We start from the raw sequence: 16,401 nt of genomic DNA, 5'->3' as shown, positions 1-16,401 counted from the left end.
TCTTATACTAATCATTGGACTGCTTCTGGTTAATACAGTGAAAAGTTGTAGAGGTGCTTCCCACATTTTGTAGTGTTGAAAAGATAGCATAAAACAAGGAGAGAAAATATTTTCATCTGTTTCTTGGGGTTTTTTTGCAGTCTACTGACATTGCCCACAGAAGTAAGTTCATGCTTTTTGTAGTAATATTAAGGTAGTTGTGTTTATGGCTAGTTATCAATTGCAGTTTGACAGTCTTTTTTTGTTTATACAGAACTGCAAGATGTAGAACTGCAAGAAGCTATCAAAAGGAGCCTTGAGGAAATGTAAATGAAGATACTTCAGTACACTAACACCATGCCATCAGAACTGCTCACAAAAATGGAAGCTTGTTCTGTCTATTTAGAAGGGTTCAGAAATGCCACTTTTGAAGTGTCTGTAATTGTTAGATTAATAATCTGATGTCCTCTGTCATACTGATGTACAGCTGGAGCTTATTCATATTCATTGCAATGTGTTATGTTTGATAAAAATAAAATTTTAAGCCTTTTCATATTTGTTTCTAAGGGGTGATGACTAAGTCTCTCCAATTTAGCTGTTTGAAATTGTTGCCTAATTAGTAGGCCGGTCTTACTAGGTATTTTGGGGTTCCTGGTTGTTCAGGTTTCTTTTCTTAAATTGGTTCTTGTATTTAATTTTTTTTGTCACAAAATGTCATTGTCTTTATTTACTTTTTCATGTGGTCTTTGCAACAGATAAAAATAGTGAACTCCAGTTATCTCAGATTTGCCTGGCTAATCTTGTTATAAAGAGAAGCTTAGATCCCAGGGTTGTTGAACATATGGCCTAACTCTTGCCTGTGGCTGGTTTTACTTCATAGGCCATAATTTTGTCTCTGTCCTATTTGTTATAAATGTCCAAATCAGGACCACAGGCTGTATAGTTAGTTTACCAGCTTTATTTGTATAAATGTGTTTACTTTTTCAATACTGGTAGAGTATTTGGATTTGATGGCTTAAAGTTTGACGACTTCATTGCCTCTCCCTTACCTAAAGCAGGAACAACCTTTTAAGGGAACAGAATCTAAATAAACTTCCTAGTTTCTGTTTGGAATACATGTGAGAAAATTTAAACTGTAATATTTCTGTATACTATGGTCTTTGCTCTCTTCTGTTCATGAAGAGGTGGCATTGGATAAGTGAATGTAAATGTGCTAATTATTTTTGTACTGTCCTTACTGTGAAATTATTTGTGTTTAAAATTATCTGTCATCTTTCTCAGTTTTGTTTTAAAATACCTATGCAAACTGTCTAGCTTTACCAGCCTATTATCATTCAGTTAATGATTGCTGTCAATCAGTAAGATATCTCAGTGTAATAAAATTCCAGCCTAATTCTTTTTTATGATTCACTCACCTTGAGAGTTTGCTTCTACCTACCTGCTGTATCCTTAAATACTCATTATGCAAGTAGATACTTTTTGTGGAGAATATGATGTGGGGAGAGCTGGATTTTTCTCACTATTCCAAAGAATCAGCATAACTACAGCTGTTTGTCATCATGGTTAGAAAAGCTGGAAGACTGACACTGGTGTATTTCTAATTATTACTCTGATATAATTGCTATTTCTGAAGCAAGTAGAATAAAGGAAGAATCTAGTGAGGTATCTAGTACTCATTAGCAATCATACAGCTTGAAAAAACTGTTCAAATGCCAGAAAATAGTTTGAACACTTAAGAATGCATTTGAGTGTGACTCCCAAGTGTTACAGGGTGAACAGGACCTCTTAGTGGTTTTCCCCTTGTGCCTGTTGCTTGTTTTCCTACTGCCAGTCTTGGATTAATTGTACTTCTGCTAAAATGCAGGTGTGTAGTTTGCACTGCTCCTGAGAGAGCCCTATTTTGGGAGATTTTGAGTTGTCTTTAGCTACATAATTTACTACTGTATTTAGCTTAAATCAGTTCCAGAATTTTTCCCACCCTTTTTCCCAGTGCTTCTGTTAAAGAGTGGAATGAAACAGAAAACAATTTTCATCCTCAAAAGCATCTCCATCTAAGTTATAGAAGCTTTTGGGCAGGTTTTTTTTCTATATAGAGCCTGAAGTTTCAAATTCCTTTCACATGAAAAGATGTTTCTGAGAAAGTTCTTTGGCTCCATAGTGTTTAAAGCCTGGATAGATCTTGAAAGTCTGCTATGTTAGGATTTGATTATGTGCTTTATTTTTCATAACATTTTATTCTGTCATAAATGTAAAGTTTGCTTGTACCTGATAGGCCATTACTTAATTGGTTGCATTAAAAAAAAGTCCTGTGTGCACACATACTCTGTATACTTGAAGCTCCACTTATTAAACACATTGTATTGGCCTTGTCATCTGCTTACCAAAACAAGTGGCAAATCCCAACCACTGCTGCTTTGGCTTTTATAAAACAAACTAAATAGAGTTCTAGTTTCTCTATTATTTTTATAACAGTAGTCTTCAGAATTAGCGACATCTTGAAATTTGGCCTCATTTTGAAGAAAATTTTGGTCTCTTTGAGGTTCTCCCTTAACTCATATTTTTCTTTGTGAAATTTTCTGCCATCACGGGCTTGTGATACTTCTGTTTCCCAAAGAACAGAGAAAATTGGATTCTTAAAACACTGCATGTACAGACATGTGACTTGTTACTCACCAGCATCTTGTGGTTGAACACCTTCAACTGAAAAAGTTGTCTTGTAAATGTGTTTCAGAATTCAGTGGTTTTGTCTGGTGAGTCTTGTTTAACTGGCTGAAATTTCTGAGGTTTGTCCTTCATATGCTGAGAAATCTGCCTGCGTTTACAAGCACAACCTGTCTTTTAAAAGGGGCTTGCCCAGTGCATTTGTATTAGAAGTGATTTCTCATGCCCTTTTCAAGAGCATTTGGTTTTGTGGTGATGTTTGAGTTCATCTTTGGTTAGACTGAGTAATTCAGTAGTGCTTCTTTATTTTTATCTTTAATGAGCAAAAAGTCTAATCTACCTGACTACCACCAACTGTTCATTTCAGTGCTCCTAATTTCTGAATGGCATATGTGTTAAGTTTTACAAGACTGAAACTGTGACAATTTGAGATTGGTATAAGGCTCTTAATTCTTTGGTGTTCTGTGTGCCAAATTCTTACGAAACAAAATCCCTTTTTGGTCATATTCAGACACAAGGTGAGCCGACAAATAAGCCAGTGCAACTGTTAGTAAAGTCACTGGAGCACTGAAGTGTTATATCTGCCTGGTTGCTTCTGTTACTTAATAATATTAAAAAGAGAGATTGGCTGACTCTAAGATACTTGCCTTGTATGTATGTTTTGGGTGGTGGGTTAATTTTCATAGCTCTTCAAGGAATACAGAAATGACCACCACTGCTCCTGTAGTGATCATGGAATGCAAACCTTTATGAAATCTTTACCAAATATAGTGAAGTTTATGGAGGTATGAAGTTACGCCATCATCTTTCTTAAAAGGAAAGTGTTCTATCATCTGCTTGCAGTGTCCTGGCTATGTTTACAGAGACTGCTGTAAATTGGAAAGAGATGAGGAGGATGAATGATGAATTGTTTCAAAATTAATTCAGAAAAATTGGCTTACATTAGCACAAATATACTTTCTGGCAATTCTTTCCAGCTAAGCAGCTTTAGAAAAGTTTGCATCTGCATTTCTCTTTGGTACTTCTAAACCTCTTGAAGTTTCCTGTAGAAATTCTTAGTTCAAGGGATTTGGTGCTCAGTAGTAACAATCTGGGTCAAATAATATGGCCTGAGATAATTCTAAAAGTGGATGTAAACAAGTCAGAAAAATTTTGGCAAATGGCAAGAACATGCCAAGTGTGTACTTGAACAGCAATGCTCTGCGTGCATGGAAATTTAATGTAAAGTTCCCTTTGTAAATCTGTGCAAATTGGCTTTCACTGACTGCAATATCCTAATTTCTGGTAGTCCTTCCCTTTGCTTTTTAGCTCAGAGCTCCACTGTCAATCGACCGAGCATCTGCAGCTGTACAGAATGCACTGCCTCATTTAATCGTCGACTTTGCTCCAGTGAGAATGAACTGCTGCATGCCCCAAAATGGTCATAGCAGCTCTCAGATTGCTCCTGAGACAGAGGGCTTCATTCAGACTTCTAACAGGCCTAGGACCTCGGGGCTTACCTACACAGTAAAACAACTGCAACGTGCAGAGGCAAACCCAGGCTAGTTTTAATTAGCATTGGTAAGAACAGCAATAAAGACACAGCAGCACAGGTTCAGCAGGTGTGAAGTGAGGGGGCAGCCTACTGTGATAGCAGATGTGTTTTGATGGAAAACATACCCTGAAAAGTCAGGTTGGCCCATCTTTATTGTTATTGTTGCGGTGCTGGGGAGACTGCAGGCTGGTTTTGGTTGGCTGGCCTGATCCATGGATGCATCCTTCAGCCACGTCTGGGAACTGCTGTGTTTCCAGCATACCTGTGCACAAGGAAGGTTCTTAAGCACCGAATGGTTTGGGTTGGAAGAAACTTTAAAATCATGTAGTTCCAGCCTGCTGTGGAGAGGGACACCTCCCAGTAGACCAGGCTGGTCAGAGCCCCTTTCATCCTGGCCTTGAACACTTTCAGGGATGAAGCATCCACAGCTTCTCTGGACAACCTGTTCCAGTGTCTCGCCACCCTCACAGAAAATAATTTCTTCCTAGTATCTAAACTAAATTTCCCCTCTTTCAGCTTGAAAATACTAAGTTCCTGTAGGTGAAGGCAGGAAAATAATCCTGCATGGCATTTCTTGGGTGTGGACTTTCTCTTTGATCCTGTTCCATGACAGCTCATGTAAGTGTTAGGGTATGTGACAAGGCATATATCAGGATTTGAAATAAGGCAAAGCTGGAACTAAGGTGCTCTTTAGTAGTGTTACATTTTGCAGTGCTTTTGGTGTAGGTCATCTCCCTGGCTCTGGGACTTCTACATCAGATGTCTGAGACCTGGGAAAGTTGCTCTTTCTGCTGTCTCAAGGGACTTTATGCATGTGGATGAGACTTCTGTTCATTGCTGTTTTGCAGCCAGCACCCATTTTTTACAACGCTGTGCTTTAAACAGGAGACAGCCAGTGTTTTCACTGCTGTGATGGGAATGCAGGAACAATGGGATACACACCCCCTTCTCATGTGTTTGCTGGTGCCCATAGCGAGAGCAGGGCTGTGCAGTCTTTCACATGGCCACAGATGTGGGGACATGGGAGAAGACAGGGATGTAGCATGGCATCACCAGCAGTCCTGAACATGCTTCACCAGTGATGGCAAGAAGGAGAATGAAATACGTGCTTTTTTTCATGTGTGGGGGCCCTTCCTCCTCCTTGCCTCCCTGAAGGACTCGATTCCTGCCTTTTGTCCTCAAAATTCCTCCAACTCAGCTATAAATCACATTCCTTCCTGTAGGGTTGGACTCCAATCTTTCTAGACCAACCAGTTATTATTTTGGAAAAGCGATGCCAATTGTCCCTTTACATACCTTGGCAAAAATAGGGGGGGTGGGGGCAACCTACTCTAGAGAGCAGGAAAAGCAGTTTTCAAGGTCCTTCCAAGTCTCTGAAAGGGAAAAGATCCCAGTTTTTACAGGTAGTAATTTCAAGACTTGTCCTGGAAGACCATTTTTGCTTTTAAATTTGCATTTTGTTTCCAAAGTTTTGCTATTCCTCTTTCTTGTGTAAAGTGTCATTTTGCTGTTAAAGAGGGTAAGTCAAGTGTGATACATTTGGACTTAGAGCTGTTCTGTGCCTCTGATTCAGCTGTTGTAACTTCTACTGTGTGGAATTAAACCCCTCTTTACCTGTGGAGGAAAAAAGTGTTCAGAGCTGCTCAGCTACTTTGATTTCTGCTTTTTAAACCCAATCTAATTGAAGCTTAATAAATTGGCATGGGATGAATAGAAGGATCCTAGGAAATAAATGGTAGCAAACTATGTGTCATGGCTACAAATGGGTTCTGTTTGGGGTGGGAAATGGTTTTTAATTATCTTCTATAGAGACTGTAGAGAGATGGATGGAACAATTGTTCAAATGAAGCTATTTCTATGAGCTCACAGGCAATGAGCCTTGCTTATCCAACCATGTAAAACAAAGAAAACTCAGGCAATTAATTTAACGAGAGTACTCGGGACATGATATCATTCTGAATGGACGAGCCTGAGAAAACAGCTATTTTCAATCACAGCAGGATAAGCATACAAAACAGTATCCCTGTGCAACAAAATCCCTCTTAGCTGGGTGCCAAAAATCGGTCTGTTGGAGCCATGGGGTATTTGCCCAAGCTTCGTCTTTTGGGATAAGCAAATTCCTTTTTAAATACTCACAGTAGTGGTAAGTAAAACTTACGTGTGACTTGAATTGCTGGTGCTTGTGAGAAAGAAGGAGCCGTTTCATACAGGCAAATTAAATATGTTCTTGGGACAAGTCATTACTAGATGTAGATCAACTACCTTGGCTACCATGAAATAGATATATCTTTTCTCTCTGGCACAGAAAGAGAATATAAACCACTTTTATTTCCAGTAAGCTTTTTTGTAGAATCTTACAATAACAGCTGGTGAAACAGCTGCTTTTCTGCAAGTAGTAGGGGGCTCTTGCAGTTGGCAGGAGAAAGATGCACTGTAAGTAGCAGTATCCAAAGATCCAAAGTACCTTTTTTTTTTCTTTTCTTTTTTTTTGGAAATTTGTTTAGGTTCTGCTTGCAGTAAGGGCTGTCTCTGGTTTAACTTTTCTCTCCTTTCAGTCTTCTGGATTTTTAAAGCCCTTTATTTTTTCTCCTCCTGTTTCTCGCACTTTCCACTGTTTTCAGTTTTGTAGTTTACTGTTTAATTAGCCTTAAATAAGAATAACATTTGGGTAGTTGTGGGTTTCTTGTTTTCTTTAATGAAAGAGCAAACCAATGAACCAACCATACAGACCAGTTCCGGAACACAAATCCTCATACCAATAGCTCCCATCTCACACAAAGTTAATACAGATATTGAAAACATCATTATTCCTCCCGTAGCTTCTGGCTGAACTACAGCCAGAGTTCCTGCTGCTTTTGGCTGGTCCAGGTTTTGTTGCTTTTGTCACAAAGAGGAGTGGAGACAGGAGCAGGACAGCCCGGGTCTCTCTGTGCCCCAGCTGGTGACAGCGAGGAGCAGAGGTGCCACACGGCTGCCGTGTGTCGGGTGTGCAGTGGCCGGACACCTGCAAGAGGCAGGTGCAGGTGACCCTGCGGTGTCGGTCACAACCGGGAACACTCGGCTGCTGCGGCCTCAGCCCCAGGCGCGGCTCGGCCGGCCTCCATGGCTGTGTGCGGAGAGGGCAGAGACAAGAGACAGGGAGCTCCCGGGGCACCTAACTCAGCCAAGGGGCTGCAGAATCTCTCTTACCAGGAATGCCTCGGGGAGCTGGGTCTGTTCAGCCTCGAGAAGGGGTGACTGAGAGGGGACTTCATCAGTGTGATTACGTACCCAAAGATGGGTGTCAAGAAGATGGAGCAGCCTCTTCTCCGTGGTGCCAAGTAATAGGACAAGAGACAATGGGCAGAAACTGATGCGCAGGAAGGGAAGTTCCACCTGAATACGAACAACTTCTTTACTGTCGAGGTGATCGAGCACCGGAACAGATTGCCCAGAGAGGTTGTGGAGTCTCCCTCACTCGAGAGGGGGCAGGGAGCTTGGACCAGATGACCCAGCGTGGTCCCTCCCAGCCTGGCCCGTCCGGTGATTCCGTTGCCCCCCGGCCGAGGCGAGGCGGCCCCGCCGCGCTGCGTGAGGCGGCGCCCGCGGGCCCGGCGCGGGGGCGGGGTGGCCGCGGGGGCCGGCGGCGGGGCGGCTCCTTGTTTGGCCATGAGCGAGGTGCCGGCATTCGGCCGCCGCCGCCGCCTGCGGGACGCAGGGAGGGAGCGGCCGCAGCGAGGTTCCGCCGGCGGCAGCGGCGGGTGGGATGGCCCAGGCCAGGATAAGCGCCAAGGCCAGCGAGGGGGCGCAGCAGCAGCCGCAGCAGCAGCAGCAGTCGGGCGGGCAGCTCCGGGGCCGCTTCTACCGCTCCACCTCCATGGCCGACCGCTCCAGCCGCCTGCTCGAGAACCTGGACCAGCTGGAGCTCAGGTGGGGCCCGGGGCCGGGCGCTGGGAGGGGCCGGGGAGCCGGCTGGCCCTGAGCCGGTGGCTCCGCACCGCGGGCCGGCGGCGGGCGCGGAGCCCTCCCCGGGCTGGGGCGCGGGGGGGGCGGTGTGAGGCTTCTGGAGGGGACCGAGGGAAAAAGGGCTCTCCTCCATGGGGGGCAAAGTTTAAAAATGGGAGCTGCTGCTCAAAGGTGAGTTAGCGTGGCCTGGGAATACATGAAAATAGGAATATCTATACGAATGTATGAAAGTAGACGTTTTTCAGAGAAAGCGCGAAGGGCTGCTTCGGATTTGTTACCCTTCAGGGTGTGGGGAGCCTTTAGCAGACGGGGCTGTGCTCTGCGTGCTGTGACACGGCGGGTACGAGCCCGCGGTGCATCGTGACTGTCGTCCCACCCTGTCGCCCCTATCCCGCACCTGCGGGCAGCTGTTTTATAAGGAGATGCAGGAAATCCGAGGATAAAACATGGTGTCATTCAGGCGCTCGGAGACTTTGGCAAGCCTTTAAGCTGCAGTGCTGTATGCTGGCGTATGAGGCTTCTTGTCTTCCAAACCTCCCTTTGCACTTACTGGTTCAGCTGTGGATGTTCTTGTTGTGTTTGTGTCCACCTCCTCTCTGAGGTGTATTAAAATGTGTCACTATAAAATGTGAACAGCATTGCATTCTGCAGCTGAGGTGTGTTTTTCCAAAGTTATTGTAAATGCTATGTGAATTTTATCATTGTTCTAAGACATCTCCTAACTTTTTCTGCCTCTTAACGTTCTCTAAATAATACCATTTGACTTTTTTCCCGGTTTGGTCTTATGAGAGATGATACCTTGCCTTTAATCATCTTCCCTGTCCTCTCAGCTCTGCTAAATTACATAGTGTCCTTTCTGAGGTGGATGGATGTGCAGGATGCCACTGATTCACCTCCTCTGGTACTGTTTCAACACACCCTTTCCTTCATTACAGCTGCATATTGATCAGCAGCTTTCATAGAGCCACCCAGAATGTTTCCAGGACTTTCCTGTAATTAAAAGAGCTTTGTGGGATGCAGGAGTTTTATTTCCCCTTTCTGCCTGCATTACTTTGCATTATTCAGGAGTGGACTCGATGTGCTGTTATATTAGCCTTTCACTTAGCTTGATTAAATCTCCTTGAAGTCCTTTGCAGACTTCTCTGAATTTGACTAAACAAAATCACTGTCTGCAAACAAGTCTCACTGCTTACATCCAGGTCTAGGCGTATGATGAATATATAATCCAAAAATTAGCATGAGAATATGCAAAAATGTGTTTTAGATTTGCTGAGTGACTCTGAAACAAAGCAGACAGTTTGGTTAGCCAGCAATTAAACCCTCAATTAAACTTCCCAGTTTGCTGTGGTTCTTTCAGACAGCCATAATTCTAAATGTGGAATAGTAATGAGAAAAAAAATAGTCTAATTTGATAAAAGTCACTCAAGTCTTACGGTTTTTTCCTATTCACAGCTAATCAACATGCTTCATTTCAAATTTATTTGAATGACAGGAGGAAAAACTTCCAAACTTTCTCCTTCTCCAGCTTGTTTGGTTTTGCTATAGACCCTCAAGATGTTGCCTGTAAATACAATAAGTGAAAATTTGTCAAACTGATCTACAGCCTTTAATTAAAACCCTCAACAATCCTCAGTTCTCAAGTTGCTTAAGGTCAGCTGAACTCTGAAGCAAGCCTCATCCCTCTGGAAATCAGAGGATCACAGAATGGTTTGGGTTAGAAGGGACCTTAAAGGTCCCCTAGCTCCAACCCCCTGACAAGGGCAGGGGCACCTTTCAGTAGACCAGGTGGCTCAGAGCCACATCCAACCTGGCCTTTAACACCTCCAGGTGTCCACAGCCTCTCTGGGCAACCTGTTCCAGTGTCTCACCATCCTCATAGTGAAGAATTTCTTCCTAATACCTAATCTAAGTCTACCTTCTTTCAGTTTAAAAGCATTGTAAACTGCTCCAGTTTGAACAGCCCTCCTCTCTCTCTTTCCACTGTCAGAGCTTATTTTCTAACAGTAATGGGGTATTTTTGTACCTCCCTGATAGGTGTTTGCAGAGGGGATTTCTTCTGTATGGAAAGTGAGCCGGGAAGGGGAATTAATTTGGGAGGCAGTGCCAGGGAGCGAGTGCCCGAGGCAGAGGTGGCGAGGGGGCAGGTGACACGTTTGCCCCTTGTAAGGGCTTGGACCTTCGTGTTGCCGTGACTGCCAAGATATCTCAGGAGCAGCTGGAAGCCAAACCAGAGGCTCTGTTTATGAGTCACTGTGTTCTGTTGGTTGTGTTAAATGAAAACACAGTTATAGGTGTGATGATACACGAGGTAAGTCAGATTCTTGCTAGGTATTTTTTATCTTCATTTTTTGTACTTTTTATCTTATTCTTTGGATCAGCCATGTTCTGCCACCATTCATTTCAGTGTTCACAGGACTGCTTACCTGGGAATGGACACTCAGCTGAAGGAGCTGAGGATGCCAGGGTGAAACCCCCTGTTTTGTCTTCTTCCAGTGTGCCTGATTAGCTCCATTTCAGGAAAAAAGCTGCTCCATCCTCAGATGTTTCTTATTTCCTTTGAAAACTTATCTGAACCTCCAGCACATGGGCTTTAATAGTGGGCTGTTTAAGTCAGTCATTAGTTTAAAGGACAGAGTTATTGCAGCTGTCCTAAGAAAGCGGGTGTCAAGTTTCTCATCTGGAAACAAAAGCACAGCCTGGTCCACCTGTTTCTCAGGGGAATGCTCTGCTCATGTAAATGGTATGTAGCAAAAAAAGGCATTGCTCAGCTAATTGCTCACAAACAGGGAAAATCAGAAGTAAGGAATTTCTTTTTCAGTGTTAGGTAATAGATGGAATATTTATTTGATGTTCAAAGCAACAAATACAATCCAAGTAAAAATATGATTGGAGGTTTTCATCTCTAAGGAAAAAAGACCATACTGCTGCTTCAAAATAATTTATAACTAGGCATAAATATGCCTAATTTATAATTATTTTTAAATATGCCTAATTATTTACTAATATGCCTAGTTTATGCCTAGGCATAAATATGCCTAGTTATCAATTATAAATAAATATAAGTATTTATTTATTATAAATAAATATGAGTATTTTGTGTTCTTTTTTCTTCACCTTTTATTCTTTGGTTGGTTGTTTTTTTGAGACTTGGATTGTGTTTCCACGCCTTCCCACATCAGTCACCTCTGTTAGAGGTTTAAATCTTCCAATTGTTTTTTTTGGGTCCCCCACACAAGGAAAGGAAAGATTTACAGAAACCTGTGAAGTTAAGAAACCATGCATTTTAGGAAAGATGTTATGAGAACTGACTGCGTGATGTGATCCTGACACATTATTTTCTGAAGTTGGTGTGACTGGTTTACATTTTTTTGTTGGCTTTTTTTTTTTTTCCCACTAGAGCACTGTTGTGAAATGACCCTGTCCCGTTGTTGTGTGGCACTCTACATGGCAGTTTAGGAAATGGTAAAAATAATTCTGAAGAAGCTGCAAATAAAATAGTTTTAAGATTTGGTTATATTACCTTTAGTAAATTAATATCAATCAAAGCTCTAGTTGGTGAACTGTGTTTTTCTTTTTTTGCAGTGCACATTCATTCTGATAATTTGGCTTTTAGGTCTTACCTCACATACCAAACTGGCCTTTGGAAGCCATGAGATTTTAGGCATCTCTTTAGAACTGTACCAATTCAGGATACATCTCTGCAATGCAGCTTTTCCACATTCTTCCTAGGACCCAGCAAAGCCAGTAGAAATCATGGACTGATCTATCTGTTGAAGGCAGAACTTCAGTTTTTATGTCAGTACAATGATATACAAAATCTGATTTTAAAACACTATCAAAATTGAAAGTCTGCACTTCAGAATTTTAATTTACAACTTTCCAGCAACTAGGTTTTTTAAAAAGGCATGGCAAGGCATTTTGAAAATATTAGTAGACTTCCTAAATTATAAAGTAGAGACATCTGAAGTATGAAATGACTCCACCTGCCTCATTGCTCTTACTAACCAGTCCAAAATAATAATTAAAAGTATTTGCTCTTGGCATGAATTTGCATTGCCTTAGCTTTTCCCACTCCTCCTCAGAAAAAACATAAAAGGCAAGACCTGAAGCCTGTGCTTTCACTGATTAAATTGGGCTAGATATTTTGTAAAACAGAATCATTTCATGAGCAGGCTGCATGTGAAGAGTGACTATATCCTCAAATGCTCCTGTTCCTCTGCTTTCACCCTCTTTTCTCTTACTGCTGTTTTCCTGAAGTTACCTGCCTTCAGCCAGCCTGTGAGGAAGGAGCAGCAGCTCCATTCCTGTCCCAGGAGATGTGCCCTCATCTGCAGAGACAGCAACAAGCCACTGCTGTCTCAGGGCAGCACCCAGAAATGTTGAAGAGTGTAGAGCACCTAAGAGACTTAACAATGTTTTGGTTTGTTTCTCCTTTTCTGGCCAGGTTTGTTAAACATTTCAGTATAGATGGATGGATTCTCGTGACGCAGCTAGACCTCCTGAGCTGTGCATTGTAAGCATCTCAAACCATCAGCCAGGTTCACATGATACTCTTGCTTTTCTGTGTGGCCTGTGAATGCAGAGTTGATGGTTTTGGTGCAACTCTTGTAGCCAGTTCCAGCTTGGAAAGTCCTCTGCAAGACCCTCAAGTCTCAGAGAAAAGCCAAGGGAATGGGACATTTCCCTTTTTGTATCAGGTCAAATAAAGCGTTGCATTAGAATTCTCCAGTGTTCTTTTCCATTATTCACCTGAATGCAAAAGCCCCCTCTGTGGTGTGGTGGGGAGTAAGACATGAATTAAGAAACTGGACACAGATTTCTCATGCAACATTTTCACATTGCCCACGGTGAGCTGAGTCTGCATTTTATGCCACGAGGAGGGCTGGCTGTGGGCACAGAACCACACACCTTACCAGGACCAATAGTTACAGGGACAGCAGTCTCTGATGGACTTTCCCCTTGTCGTCACTGCATTACATGTGAGTTTCAGCACAGTAATGTGACTGGAGTAGGGGTCTGGTTTCAGGAGGGACTGAGTTTCATGCTTCCTTGCAAGCCCAGAAACAGGAGCTGCTCCCACAGAAGCTTCCTCCCCGTGTGAGTCACAGTGAGCATCATTCCCTGGAAAGCACCAGTAAGAATGGGAGCAGGCAGTCCAGCATCTTCTCCCAGTGACCAAGGCAAAGCCTTGTCATGTTAATGAAAGTGTGTGAGCTTTGTCCACTCACAGGGTTTTATCTTTTGTGAAAGGGGTGGTTTGGCACGTTGCAGTTTTCTGGAGTGTTTGTTGCTTTGCAGGTGGACTCTATAGGTTCTGCTGGCCTGGCGATCACACAGGGAGCCAGGGCCCCCTGCTGCCTCCATCTCTGCAGCTGCCATCCTCACTGCCAAGCTCCCTGATGGGGACTCGGTCCCTTTCTCTCCCAGTTAGGCAGCTGATAATTGCCAGTTGGCTACAGAACTTCTGCTATGGGGCTGTAGTACCATCAGGCTCTGCATATCCAGATAACCACAGAGTAGGATAGAACAGCACTGTCAGTAAAATTAAAGATTGAAGTCTGATTGAATTGCTGTTGTTTCTGTTTGCCCCTCCATTTGTTTAATCATACTGAGTCTTGAAAAGTGAAGTTAAGATAGAGATGGTCATGAAGTCAGAATCTGTCTCATGGATAACTAAGACCTGACTGTACTTTAAGCCGAAGTTTAAAATAAAGAGTTCCTTGCAGCTATATAGGTGAACAGCTATTTTATTATTCAAACATTTTGTTTGGTTCAACCACGTACAGGGTAGAGGCTTTCCGTGATGCAGCATCTGCTATGGAGCAAGAGAAAGAAATTCTGCTTGAAATGATCCACAATATACAGAACAGCCAGGATATGAGGCACATCAGTGAAGGTGAGAAGCTGCTTTCCTGTACCCTCCAACTGACCCAAAGTCTAATCAGCCCACCTTTTAGGGGGCAGCTCTTTGTGAGCAGCTCTCTGCTGCTGGTAAAGGTGCAGCATTGGAGCCAGCTGAGGTTGTTGAAGTGTCACTCATTATCCTGAGATCTCCTCTTCTTGATTAAATCCATGCTGTTTAGATGGATGGACTACCAGGAATGTCACTACTGTGTATGTGAAAGCCTATACTCAGTTCACTGATACATTTTCAAAATCAAGATTAACATTGCTCTCCTGGGGGAGAGACATTGATGATGATGATAACACAGTTGAAAATGACTTTGACTACTGGACAGGCATGAGTGTTACAAAGTGTACAGTCTGCAAGCACCTGATGATTAAGATGATTGTCATAGTTGTGTGATTCATGTCTTTAAATATATTCCCTAAACCTGATTATTAGGTGCTTTAAATGGCTAGTTTATTGGCTCTTGAAGAGCCTATGTTTCATATTTTTGAAAAGCAGCTATGCTTTCAGAAAATAGAAAACCAGTTTTTTCATGGCCTCTTATTATATCTAGTTCTCTCTTTATGGCCTTCTGGGTTATTGTCTAAATCTCTCCCTCAGAATGGCTCAGAAGTCCTTAATGAGCCAGTTCTGTTACTGAGTGTTTCCTCACAATATTGTATGTTTTGCTTTGAAGTGACACAGCAAGCATTGTGTCAGCAGTGGAAAAACATTGCTTACAATTTTAGTAGCGTTTAATGCCTCATTTCAAATAATACTATATGAAATGAGTATGACTTGGGCAAATGTAAAAAGCTCATTTCTGCCTTCTGGAAATCTTGTTGATTGTCACTTACTTTAAAAAAAAGTTGTTTACTGCTAAGTTATAGCAGTTTGAGTGTCTTGATGATGCTATTTGCACAGGAAAGTATTTGCCTGTAACCAAGAATATTGTTTTGAATTGAGGTGAGAGAGAAGAACTTAATTTGACTGCTAATCGCCTGATGGGCCGAACCCTCACTGTGGAGGTTTCCGTAGAAACCATCCGCAACGCGCAGCAGCAGGAATCCCTTCTGCACGCCACCAAGATGATTGATGAGATCGTCAATAAACTCCTGGATGATTTGGAAGACGCCAAAATGCGCTTAATGTCACTTTATGGTGCGTGCACGTCCGACGTGCCAGCAGGACCCATCGATCAGAAATTTCAGTCTGTGGTCATCGGATGTGCCATTGAGGATCAGAAGAAAATCAAAAGGCGCCTAGAGACTCTGCTCAGAAACTTGGAAAATTCTGAAAAGTCCATCACGTTGCTGGAGCATCAGAAATCATCCGTTCGGCAATCTTGCAACAGCAAACAGGATTAACGTATCCTCCTGGCTACTTCTGGCAAACCACAGGATGAGCAAGTGCCCATAAAAAGCACACAGAAGCCAAGAAAAGAATTCTCTGTACGAGCACACACATATCTACACATCCACACACACCAAAGTATCTTTGATTGCGAGGTGCAAGCATTTAATGGGTTTTGGTAGCATTGGCAGTTCTTTTGGCAGTAAGGAATGCTATCAGTTCTTCTGTAGAGTCAATACTGCTCTATTGCAAATTGTAATTGTGCTTCTGCTGAACTGACAGAAACTGAAAATCTAGCCTTTCCTCCATTCTCCTGGGTTTTTTAAGCTAAAGTTGTTATGTCCTATCATGAGATTTCAGCTTTTCTCTCCTGTATACGTAGTGTGTGAACCAGACTTTTGGGGACAAAAGACAAATTATGGCAATAAATCGAAAGAATTAATAAACTGTTTATGGTATTTTCATAAACAACACAGTGTCCTACTTATTACCATTTATAATTTTGCACTTTTTGAATATTTTAAATAAACCAATCACAATACTTTTCTAGAGATAGACAGCTACCTTGTTTGTAACTAAGTGAAAAGCAACATATGTATCCCAGGGATCACTAGCTCGGCTAGAAATTACCTGACTCTCAAAATCCCCATGCCTGGTGAACCATTCTGCTCCCACAAGCTCATTTGAGATTGCTGTGTTTTTTAAAAGATAATAGACAGGGGAATTGTACATCAGCTACTATTCCACTTTTTCATCATCTCTGCAGCCACAGAGCAAAACATTTTGACTTCTCACCAGGCAAACACTGTATTTGTGTCTTGTGTAGGATGGTACTTTGTACATCCAGCATTACTCACCTCTTTGTGTGAGTGGTTTTTGGTTTATCTTCCACTCACTCACTCACAGTAACTGCTGCACATCAGCACTGAGCTCTGTGGCTGTGGGTCAAAAGTTGCAGATTTTAGGGTGTGCCTGGAATTTTGTCACCCCCTGGAGCCTGGCCAGTCTTGCAGTACTTCACCCAAGGGTGGCTGTGCCC

The 16,401-nt window shown here is 42.6% G+C and overlaps 2 protein-coding genes across 6 annotated transcripts in view; both read left to right on the top strand.

Annotated features, from left to right (window-relative positions):
- Window positions 1–3,278, top strand: part of ZNF451 (zinc finger protein 451) — a 33,972-nt gene extending 30,694 nt beyond the window's left edge. For all 5 annotated transcript variants that reach the window (XM_053973222.1, XM_053973224.1, XM_053973223.1 and 2 more), the window contains exon 15: window positions 254–3,278. In XM_053973222.1, the coding sequence (XP_053829197.1) occupies window positions 254–309 (56 nt within the window). In that variant the 3' untranslated portion in view covers window positions 310–3,278. The remainder of the gene's footprint in view (window positions 1–253) is intronic.
- A 4,540-nt stretch (window positions 3,279–7,818) lies between these two features.
- Window positions 7,819–15,827, top strand: BAG2 (BAG cochaperone 2). Its single transcript, XM_053974537.1, has 3 exons — window positions 7,819–8,083; window positions 13,906–14,015; window positions 14,976–15,827. The coding sequence occupies exons 1-3, from the start codon at window positions 7,920–7,922 to the stop codon at window positions 15,374–15,376; spliced, it is 675 nt and encodes a 224-aa protein (XP_053830512.1). The 5' UTR covers window positions 7,819–7,919; the 3' UTR covers window positions 15,377–15,827.
- Window positions 15,828–16,401: the final 574 nt, after the last annotated feature.

The sequence above is a fragment of the Vidua macroura genome, chromosome 3 (assembly GCF_024509145.1).
Source record: "Vidua macroura isolate BioBank_ID:100142 chromosome 3, ASM2450914v1, whole genome shotgun sequence".
NCBI classification, from domain to species: domain Eukaryota; kingdom Metazoa; phylum Chordata; class Aves; order Passeriformes; family Viduidae; genus Vidua; species Vidua macroura.
The sequence above is the reverse complement of the archived record's forward strand: the minus strand, read 5'-3'. Positions and strand labels throughout refer to the sequence as shown.